The sequence below is a fragment of the Saccoglossus kowalevskii genome, chromosome 3 (genome assembly GCF_978046115.1).
Source record: "Saccoglossus kowalevskii chromosome 3, keSacKowa6.1, whole genome shotgun sequence".
NCBI lineage: Eukaryota > Metazoa > Hemichordata > Enteropneusta > Harrimaniidae > Saccoglossus > Saccoglossus kowalevskii.
In genome coordinates, this window is record NC_140643.1 from 26357603 (window position 1) to 26368520 (window position 10918).

General features: G+C 35.5%; 1 protein-coding gene across 2 annotated transcripts; it reads right to left on the minus strand.

Moving 5' to 3' along the window:
• Positions 1-1135: 1135 nt before the first annotated feature.
• On the minus strand, positions 1136-10524 carry LOC100371159 (uncharacterized). Of its 2 annotated transcripts, XM_085496972.1 has the most exons (7): positions 10442-10524; positions 8009-8460; positions 7732-7896; positions 4137-4370; positions 3749-3838; positions 3263-3355; positions 1136-2428 (listed from the first exon to the last, which is right to left on the minus strand). In XM_085496972.1, the coding sequence occupies exons 2-7, from the start codon at positions 8385-8387 to the stop codon at positions 2226-2228; spliced, it is 1164 nt and encodes a 387-aa protein (XP_085353098.1). In that variant the 5' UTR covers positions 8388-8460; positions 10442-10524; the 3' UTR covers positions 1136-2225. The 2 variants fall into 2 exon arrangements, with proteins under 2 accessions (XP_085353098.1, XP_002736055.1); XM_002736009.4 differs by lacking the exon at positions 3749-3838 and having other exon boundaries at positions 10442-10509.
• Between the last annotated feature and the right edge of the window lie 394 nt (positions 10525-10918).

Genomic DNA, 10918 nt, shown 5'->3' on the forward strand with positions numbered 1-10918 from the left:
TACAGTGAGGTGAAGAGCATGAATATGAATTACAGATAGTTATGCTTAAACAGAAGCTAGAGATGTAAAAATGGTAGCATTGCTGAAAAACAAAAGAGAAAACATGAAGTGGAAATGAGGTTGCAAGATTTAGAAGTTACGTAGGTACAAGGTAAGGAGCATAGTACATAGTACAGATAATACTGTAAGTGTAGACAAGGGTCCTAACATTTTGCATTTTCAGGAAGGTGATGATATTAATGTTTATTTTAAAACATTTGAAAAGATTGCAATAGCACATCATTGGCTCATTTATCTGGTAAAGCACAAGCTGCATTTTTCAATATGAGTGATCTTGCAGTTGACAGCAGAGCAAATTAAAAAGTGTAAGGTGGGGTGTTTATTGAATGGGGTGCCAGAATGGAGAATCTGTTGGAGCATTGGTTTAAAGCAGCAGAATATGACAGTATGGAGACAATGATAGATCTGTTGTTAAGGGAGCAAATCATAGAGAATTCACCTTATGAATTGAAGATATGGATTCGTGAAAGGAAACCTCAACAAAAAGGTGAGGTCATTAAATTAGCTGAGCAGTATATTACTGTTCATGGTAAACCTAAAGTAGATAAGTCAATGGCATCAAATGGAAAATTTAGAAGTTGATAATTTAATTTTGTTCAACAATCTAATAAGAATAGTCAAGCTGGTCATAATACTACAACATGTCCTATAAATCTTAAGCCTAGACCAAATAGTAGACCAGGAAAGGGTAGTAAAGTATTTTATTGTGCAGGTGAATCAAAGGAAACAAGTGTTCATATGGTAATTGTATAGATGTACATAGATGCAAGGAACTGCTGAATGGACAATCAGTGATAGTTGTACTCAGACATTGATAAAGTCAAAGTTTGTATCGAAACGTGCATACTTGTTGGGACAGTATGTGTGTGTTAGACTTGCAGATAGTAGTACAAGGCAAGTACCTATGGCAAGAGTGCAATTGAATTGTAATTTTTATAGAGAAAAACTGGATGTAGGTGTTTTAGATACCTGAAAATGTAGTGAGGGTAATGAGGTAATACATAAGTAGTTTTATTCACTATATTGGTAATGATTTAAAAAAGGGTTCCCATCCAATGGACTACAAAATACTTCATTTGATTATCACAATGTAATAATTTAATTCCTATTCAAGAACAGATATCATTAAGCTACATTCAGTAGTATTGACATCATTTTTTTCAACAAGGATAAGAACCATGTCACTGCAACATTCAAAAACGATAAACAAGTTTGATGAAAGGTCATATGTATAACAATATATATGCACACTCACTCAGCTTGCATTCGTACATTTTATAAATTACCATTATTCTTAGAATCAGTAAAAATGACAAAGACATACAAATGATTGCTCTAGAATGATACAAATTTAGTGCAATTTTAGACACCAGTTGACCATCTCAATATTGAATCTGAACATCGATATTGTATGTGTAAAGCTTGTCAGAAATACCACTTGTTGAAAACAAAATTTCTGCCAGTTTGCCATTTGTAATCAGCTCCTAAAAGCAACATGCATCAAGGTGCCGTGATATTCAATGCACATTATACACACAAAGTTTGATCAACTAATCTTATAATGCAGGGCCAAAACACTGTTCTGGAGAAAGAAATCAGAAAATGAAAGTGATGCACGTCCAGGTACTATAATGTCAATGCATGTAACCAAGTTTGAATGTCTGTCCACATATAAACAAGACCTGCTCATACAAAGACATTCAATTGAACTTCATCTAATTGGGGACTAAAAATGGCCGAAAAATAGCCACAAACAGTACCTAATACTGTTACAACTTCATTTAAAATTACAGTTGTGGGAGTACAGGTAAACAGCGAGCACCATTTGGTGAGCAAAATGTTGCCTATAAATCAGATAAAGAATCTTTGTCAGAAAATGGTGAGCAAAAATCCCAGAAACATAATCCATCAGTCAGTAGGTACGGAAATAAATGTTCCAGTATGTTGGAAAAGAGGAAAAAAACAATCACTGCTGGATAAATGTGTAAGTGAAAATATTCCCCCTTATTTAAAAATTTTGAAAGGAAACGTTTGACAAAAATTCTTAATTATTATCTAATTTGGTCCTCAAAATTTTGCTCACCAAATCGTTTTTATCACTGATAAAATCTCTAGTCATGACATTCAAGTCTGATTGAGAGATCAGTACCCTGTAGTTTTACAAATCAACTTGATTTTGTCTTTATTCCATATGCTTGCATGTGATTACAAGGTCCTTGATTTGAGAGACCTCCAATAATGAGGAAACGATTTTTAAAGACAATAGAAGCACATGAACACTGTGCAACAGAAGTTGCTTCTACTTTCTCCCATTGATTGGTGGTTAAGTCAAATTCTTCAACTTCAGTCAACGCATTGCCCTGATTACCTGAAAGAATACATGAACAAGTTGTTGTCAATGGAATAGTCCCCATACCTGTGTTCGGTTAAATTTGAGGACTCAAAACAGACAAGAATGTGCAATAAATTTCATCAAAATAACTGCATGATGTGAACCAAGGAAACCTGGCTTTTAACTCGGACATGGTGCCACTCATGGTTAATTTGCTAAAAGGTGGACAGTCATAAAAATTATTCGATACAGCCAGTTCAAATGAGATAAAATCCCACACTCCGGAGATTGTATTTGTTTACACGAGCTGAGATCATTTGTATTACACAAGCTACAAGAAGTAGTTCCAGTATTCATTTAATTTTTTTTAAAACCTGATAATTTTCTAAATTGTTTTTGGCCTGTGTTTAAACAGTAAGCAGTTTGAAAGTCACTGGTTTCTGACTATGTCTGACAGAAACTAATTCAGCAGTCCACAGGTAAGTGGCAATCATTAGTAATATGGGACCACAAACTCTATCATATTAGTGGTCTAATGCCAAATAAAATGAGGTTATTAAGACGATACCTCAAAGTATGCACTCAGACAGTACGCCGCCACATAGGCTGACGCACAGCTGTACTGTCTTCGTAATAACATTATTATACATCTTTTCATTCCAAGGATACATCATGGGAAAGCCGAAATCCAAAAAGTTTAGAAGAGAATCATCAAACTTCTTTGCGTGGAGTCCGGTCAAACCCTGGTGGCAGCCATGTTTGTTTTTATTATTAGAAGACGCTTACGTGCGTAATCATTTCCTTATATGGTAGGATGAAAATACCCTGTAAAATACCGCAAATTACCCAATGACTAAAATATTAACTCACTCATTCCAACAGCTGCTATTACTTTTCCATTCATGTAAGCTGCAGAAAAGTCGCCTCGCTTCGTAATCATTGGGGTATTAACGGCCCATTCACCTAGGGGAAAAACAATGTAATGTTAGGGCCAATCATTATTATACTGTTTTTGCTCTTGTTTTTGAAAGCAGCTTTTTCAATTGCTTTCATTTTTGGTGTTCCATAGGCTAAACTAATTCAGTTTGTTCCTGTTCAGGGCATTTTTAAAAAACACTTGTCAGATTGATTTGGTGACCCGTACATTGAAATGCCCACACCAAATTTTTTTCAAATTTGATATACTTTTAGCTATTTGATATAACAAAGGTAAATATGTACATACATGTAGAACATTAATTATGTTTAAAATTAATAGTAATCATTGTTCACTTTTCACAATAAATTTTTCAAGAACAAAAAGAATTTTAAAATTATAGCTATTTGCATTGCTTTTATGTCTAGTGGTTTACTCACTCAGATTTATTTCTTCTCTTTTGTAATGGTTAATACAATAAATAGGTGATTTTATCTTCAACTGCGAGATCTCTTGTAATGTGTGAAAGACTGCCACAAAAATAACTATTTGATTTTTAATTTGAATTTCTTTTTTTCATAGCTCAAAGTCAAAAGGCTGATCTTTGAAAGGGAAATATTGATATAGATGCCCTTACTTCATCGAATGTGTACAGCAAATTATTAAGCGTGGAAATACCCTCCAAAATACTTTCATGTTTGACGCCACTACGATGGTATGGTCTTTGTCCTGTTTTTACATTCGATTTCATGCATAACGTGTGATCTCCCAATGAACGGAAATGGTCTATTACGATAATTTGAATTGAAGCAATAAATAAATGCATACCCTTTTCAATGTCATAAGATTCCATGACATCAGAAAAACGATCATTTACATCACGACTCTGGGGATTTTCGTGAAGTCCACCAAGGCTAAAGAAATGTGTATCCGAAGAGGCATAACAGGGAAATACTCGTTTACTAGGAATATCAGGAAGTTTGACCCACTTCCTGTCATCTACTGACAAGCCTAAATCAAGCATTTCAAAGGCAGGAGTTGCTTTTTTGCCATGTCTTCCACCTAAAATAAAAAGAAAATATTAATCACAAAAATCAACTGACCTGTACCACAGTCGTGTGTTTACTAAGTTTATAATACGTCAGTTTCAGTTTGTATGTTGGTAAAGGGGAAGCATTAAGTCCAGATCTGGCAGTTTTTAAACATAAGTTAATTCAAGTAAAAATTTCAATTGCATATTGTGTTTAAAAAATTTGAAAAGTAAACATCTTTATTGTTAGTTTATTGTTTATTTGGTTTATTAGTCTGTGTACATAAGTATATATTTAGAATGTTTTAAAATAAGACAGACATAGGCACATAGATGTACACACACCTCTACCTTAACGCACAGACATGTAACCACATATGCTCCCATAATTCAATTTTCACACAGGACTAACATTAGTATGATTTTTTAGAAGGTAAGTTATTCAGTGAGAAAACCCACTGAAAATATTGTCGTTTTTAATACTAGACACCAAAAAGTCCCTTGTACATGCATGATATCATTTCTCTTGTTTTCACCACATGTCACAAGCAATATTTTGAATTATTGAGATTTATCACTGTGTAATCAGATCAAAAACACATTATCTACATTACCATAGTGTTACATCACATACTGCTAAATGTTTTTTTATTGTACACAATGCCTGAGGGTTGTCCGGAGCTTCCAGTTCCATATTTTCTGATAACTACAGATTGTAATAACAATGGTTGGCACTTTGGCAAGATCATGGGTGTATTTTAAAAATTATTATTCACTCACTCCAAAAAACATGAGTGACGCTGTCCGCCCGACGGGAAAAATAAACAAAAACAGTTTCCCACATTTCTCCGGGCGGCCAAAAGTAATTGAAACGATATCGAAATAAACTAGTTCTAAATAGTATACTTGGCGAGTTAAATTCTGATCCAATAACTATAAGCAAACACTCAAAGCTCAATACACAAATTGTTTCTAATTTAAAAATATAACAAAGATAAAAACGATGCGAGATAATAATGTTCGCATAAATTCAAGATGCGATAGGATCATTGTGCGAGATCTTGAATTTGTAGTCTTGCGATAGTAGCAGCAGTTCTACGCGGACGTGATGTTATTAGCAACATGCTGTGGCGATGTTCCGACATCGGAGATATTACCTGTAAAACAGTACTCCATAATGCTCTTCGTCACATACCTGGCATCCTCTGGTCTGTCATACAACACCATCAAATTATATCTCACAGCCACAATGAAATTACTCATCGAAACAGCTCACAAAGACTTGTCCAACTGGACTAATTTACACCGGACACTCCATAAATAAAACGGCAACACAGTGGACCGATTCATAATCGTCTCCCTGTCACCATTAGCATTCTACGAACATTAAAAAATGCTCTCCGCTATTCGCATTCACTCCTACCAGTTGATCAACTCATGATATGGTCTGCGTTTACAATTGCATTCTTTGGTTTCCTCCATGTGAATTAATTCACTGCTCAATCACCGACCAACTTCAATGAAGCTACAACAATGGTTCGTTCCGATATCCACTTTGACCAATCACTCAACAGTCTCAACATCACCATAAAATCGTCGAAGACTGACCCATTCTGACGTGGGCAAAATATCATCATCGTAGCCTCAGGATCATTTGTCTGCGCCGTGCGAGCTTACCTACGTTACACCTCCGTTGCTTTGCACCCAACACAATCTCCAGCCTTTCAATTCACGGATGGGTCATTTTTAACAAGACAAAGGATTATACATGAACTGCAACGTCTCCTCGCACAAGCAGGTTTCCACAATACCAGTCAATACACCAGTCACAGCTTTTGGAGTGGGGCTGCTACCACCGCTGCTGCTGCAGGGATCCCAGACTGGCTAATTAAATGCCTAGGACGATGGCAAAGTGATGCATATCAAGTCTACATCAAGACTCCTATAGCAACACCACAGGAAGTACCACGGACTATAGCAAAACATTCCAGCAAGTAACATCCAGGCTTCCCGTTGACAATATTATACTTTTATTACAGACTATAGCATTGTTGAATCACATATGAACTCCCTTACGAAAATATCTCGTTGAACTATCATGTACAACACTTGATTTGATAACATTGTAATTTGCTATTTGTGTATTTCTACCCGTAACCAATCGCTGCATTATTAGTCCAGTTTGAATTTGTCAATTTCATTCATTGCCTCGTACTGACTGAAGCACGCCCATTCATCTGACAATAGTTTATCAATTTTGCCTTTGTACTTTTATTATCACTTAGTATTTAGCTGCCAGCAGGCTTTAGGCCAGGTATTTCATCTGCACCGATTCAACTTAGGACAATTAGATTAATAAGAATTTTGCATGACTCATTTGTCATTACACTGTGCCCAACTTATTTTTCACCCGTAATTTTGGGGCTGTCACTGCAGCATGCACAATTTTTCTTGGGTACCACGGTGTCCTTGCCACAGTGCTAGTGGATGTTGAGACTAGTACCCTGGCAACAGCACTTACGACGCCCACTGCCAGGGTTGCCATAGTGACCACTCACACTCAGATACCACGTTGTCCATATCATGATGTAACTCAAATGATCAAGGTGCATCAGGGGAGGGACCGCTATGACACCTGCACGTGCGGGGTGAGACCCCTCTTTCCTTTCATCGGCAATCAAGTCTCTTGTGTCATTACTTTATTTACCACTCCTCATTGTTCACAGCCCAGCAATGTTAAACCATGATATTTTCTCATAGGTTGACGTCTGCAGACATGAGTGATTACTGCCACCAGGAATCACAAGTGTATGCTGACACCAACTTAAGAGAAAAACCTTATTATTATACATCTTTTCCTTCCAAGGATACATCATGGGAATGCCGAAATCCAAAAGTTTAGAACAAAATCAGCGAAATTCTTTGTGGGGAGTCCGTTCAAACCCTGATGGCAGCCATGTTTGTTTTTATTATTAGAGGACGCTTATGCACGTAATCATTCCATATTTGGTATTCCCATTTCCTTATATGGTAGGGTGAAAATACCCCGTAAAATAGCGCAAAATTACGACACTCTGTAACTTATAGTGCTACGGTGACAGATGTATAATAGTAAGTACTGTAAAATCTGTATTAGAAACCGCGGCTTCTATTAAAATGGTACAACCCAATAGAGGGGGTGCGGCTTCTATTAGAGCATCTACACATATGAGAAATGATGATTTTTTGGTTCCCAATTGTTTAAAAAGAATGGGTGCGACTTCTATTAGGGATGCGGCTTCTAATACAGATTTTACGGTAATATTTTTATGATTCAGTGTACAATAAATATGATTTTAGTTTATATGCGCCTGGAACTGTGATTGAAATATGGTATGCTTGTGCTTTACTTACCTAAGACATACAACTTTTTATTAATCAGGTATGATGATGTGGCGTATCTGGGAGTCAGAAGGTCTGGTAGTTCATGCCATACATTTTCCTTGATGTCTAAAACTGTGACTTTGGATGATGGATCAGTGTTTTTTTTCATTCCTCCGATAACTATGATGTTATTCTCTGTTAACAGAATATATTCAATTTTAAATACTGCGCATTCCTATGCAGCATTTTATCATCAGGTGACGAAAACTGACCGAGGCTTTACAACGATGGTGACTTGTATACTCACCAAACACAACAGCTGATACTCCCATTACCTCTTCATAAAGAGGTTTCAGTAATGACCAAGTCTTTGATTTTACGTTATACATTTCAACTCTATTAACCGGTAACTGGTCATGCCCTACACCCCCGATAGCGACAATACAACCATCTACAGCAACAACTGCAGGTCCTGCCCTCGGTGTGGGCATATTTGCCAGTCGCCTCCATTTATTTTTCTTAGGATCATAAGATTCCAGAGAGTCAATAGGCTTGCCAAGGCTGTCACATCCTCCCACAACATACAGGATTCCATCAACCTCAACAGGGGCACTGTAAACACGTTTCGTTGGCATGGCAGCCAATTTCTCCCAATGTCCAGCACATCCTCCTTTATTGCTAGCCATATTACTAATGCTGTGTATTCAATGCGCACTACTGATTAAGTGTTCCCATCAATTGGTTACGGCTATGGTGCACCTGTAACAGATTAAAAAACAATTTTACATTTCACAGTTATATGCAACATGTGCAGAACATGGTATGTTTATTGTTTTGAATTTCCAGTGCAAAGTATATGAATGATCTAATGTTCTTTAATTTGTTTTTCTCAATATTCCACATTTCAAATAATGAGTGATTAGTAATTTTAAATTCCAAAAGTCAAAAGTTTTGAATGTAAATTTGAAAATGATTAAAGAACAGGGCATGGTTACCTGAACCTTTCTGATTTTACTCATTGAATAAAGTTAACAGAGAAATTCCACAAATTATTTTCAGGAATAAATTATTATAATACCATCATATAAGGTAGTACCCGGTCATCATAACATATTTGCAAATAGTGTTAGTGTTATGTCACTATTGTACAGTATGAGAAAAGTATTAATTATTGTGGCTCTAAGACATATAGATAAACTAGAAAAAATTCAAAGAACACTGACCGTAAAATCTAGGCAAAAATTCCAGAGTATTTTGAGAAGACCCATGAAAAAATAAGAAGATAACAATGCAGCTGTAGGAAATGCAGCATTGTTTGGTGACAATGTACAAGATTTAACCGTATATACTGGCTGGCATTTCACAGACAACCAGGAACGAATAAACAGAATTTGCAACCATCTTTCAGTACTAGCTACCCACATCTCATTTAAAGTGTAATGTTATAACTTTGTATCTACTTTCACTTAAACATATCATTAATTGCACAGGTGTATCCACACCGCATATCAATGAGATTACATGAGTTAATTAGTTTTAGACCAATTTTGTCAAATAGTTGACAGAATGTCATAAGTAGTCATGATCAACATATAAGCCATAAAGGTTTAAGCATAGATGATGCAACAATTAATAGTTTTGAGTATTTTATCTGTAATATTTATTTATATCTCAACATAATTATTACTATTACAGTGAAAAGCGTAACCTCATTTTGAATAAATGGGTGGTTACAATTGCTACGTCATGTGAAGTCATGTGAAGCTATTCTGAGCTTAGACAATGGTGAGCTTTATTGTCCAATCACTAATATCTGAATTTGAATAATAATAATAATAATAATAATAACTTTATTACACTGCTATGCCATCAGAGGGCGCAGTATGGTGAATAAAATACAAATCATAAAAAATACAGTAGCTAAACTATAAGATAAAATTAAAAGATAAAAAATTTGAATGAAAGGTGATGAACAGTATTTACATTTTTTTTATAAATGTTTATAAACTAAGGTACAGTCTTCTGCCTTTCACTGTAATGTATATTTCAATTGACATTATTTCAAACTACTTTTTACATTACGATTATTAAAACTCATGAACTCCTGAATAATTTTGTATATGACAATGAATTAATTACATAGTTGCATTTAACATACTAGTAACTCATCGCAGAAATCAATACACCTGTTTTATCTGTGAACAATCACGGCCATGCCGTAATCCTCTAGAATAAACAACATTATATATTACCGAGCACACCTTTTATTCCTTTGAGTGTGCTGCACCAATGAAAACTTGATTGAACCCACTGACACACGCTGTGTCTTTGTAAGGTATGCCTTATCGAAGATCGAATTACAAATAATTTCGTTGCATGGACACGTCCGAGCCAAACAGTGAAGGCGTGGCGTAGCAGCCAATACATGTAGTCCATATTGCGTATCATACGACACCATCTATGACTTTGAACATTTTCGATGTCCAACATCAGTTACACGACTCGTGGTGATATTGTAAACATGACAGGTGCAGGCACGTCTCTCAGACACACAAAATGGCACAGCCCTTGTTTGAACAGCGTTTTAAAAATCAACGCGTCCAAACGATTACCCAAAAGAAACAAAGTTGCTCTGATACAACGGGAAATAACGAGGATGAAAAAGGATAACCAAAATTAATGTTCATGGAGTGCTAACGTTTTTGTCAAACAAGTACACCGACTTTATTAGCATACATACCTCTTCTCATGAGTTGATGTAATTGGTAGTGTAAGTTTGTTATTAAAACTCGCCTGTTTGTTTGTGCGAGGTTTACATCTCCAATAATCATCCTTTGTCACCGCTAGAGGGCGGCTGAACCAGTTGCGTATACTACCGCAGTCTGATTAAAATAATATCCTAGTTTGCGCTTTATTATTTTTTGAATATTTGTATAAATATTTATTTTCATTATACATTTTCTCTTACTTTATTTTATTTTAATTTATTGTTTATTTGCCCATTCCTTGAACTCGCCTATTTGACAAATGTTGACCAAACTATCTAAATTAAGGTAGATATGCAGTTTATTTGTGAATTTCAATCAAAAACATTTTTTTTTTCGTTTGTTATATTGATTTTTATCTAAAGAACATTCTATGAAAATTTGTCCAATGAATTCTTATTGGAACACCGTTAAAATTGCTGGTTATTTTCTGGTTCTGGTGATGCCTACGG

Excerpts from the sequence above, each read along its gene's own strand:
- LOC100371159 (XM_085496972.1), bottom strand. The coding sequence starts at position 8,387 with ATGGCTAGCAATAAAGGAGGATGTGCTGGACATTGGGAGAAATTGGCT. Across the intron at positions 3,839-4,136 it reads ATCTTATGACATTGAAAAGG|TCTTTCACACATTACAAGAG; the intron begins GTATGCATTTAT and ends TTTTTGTGGCAG. Across the intron at positions 3,356-3,748 it reads AAGAGAAGAAATAAATCTGA|GTGAATGGGCCGTTAATACC; the intron begins GTGAGTAAACCA and ends TTTTTCCCCTAG.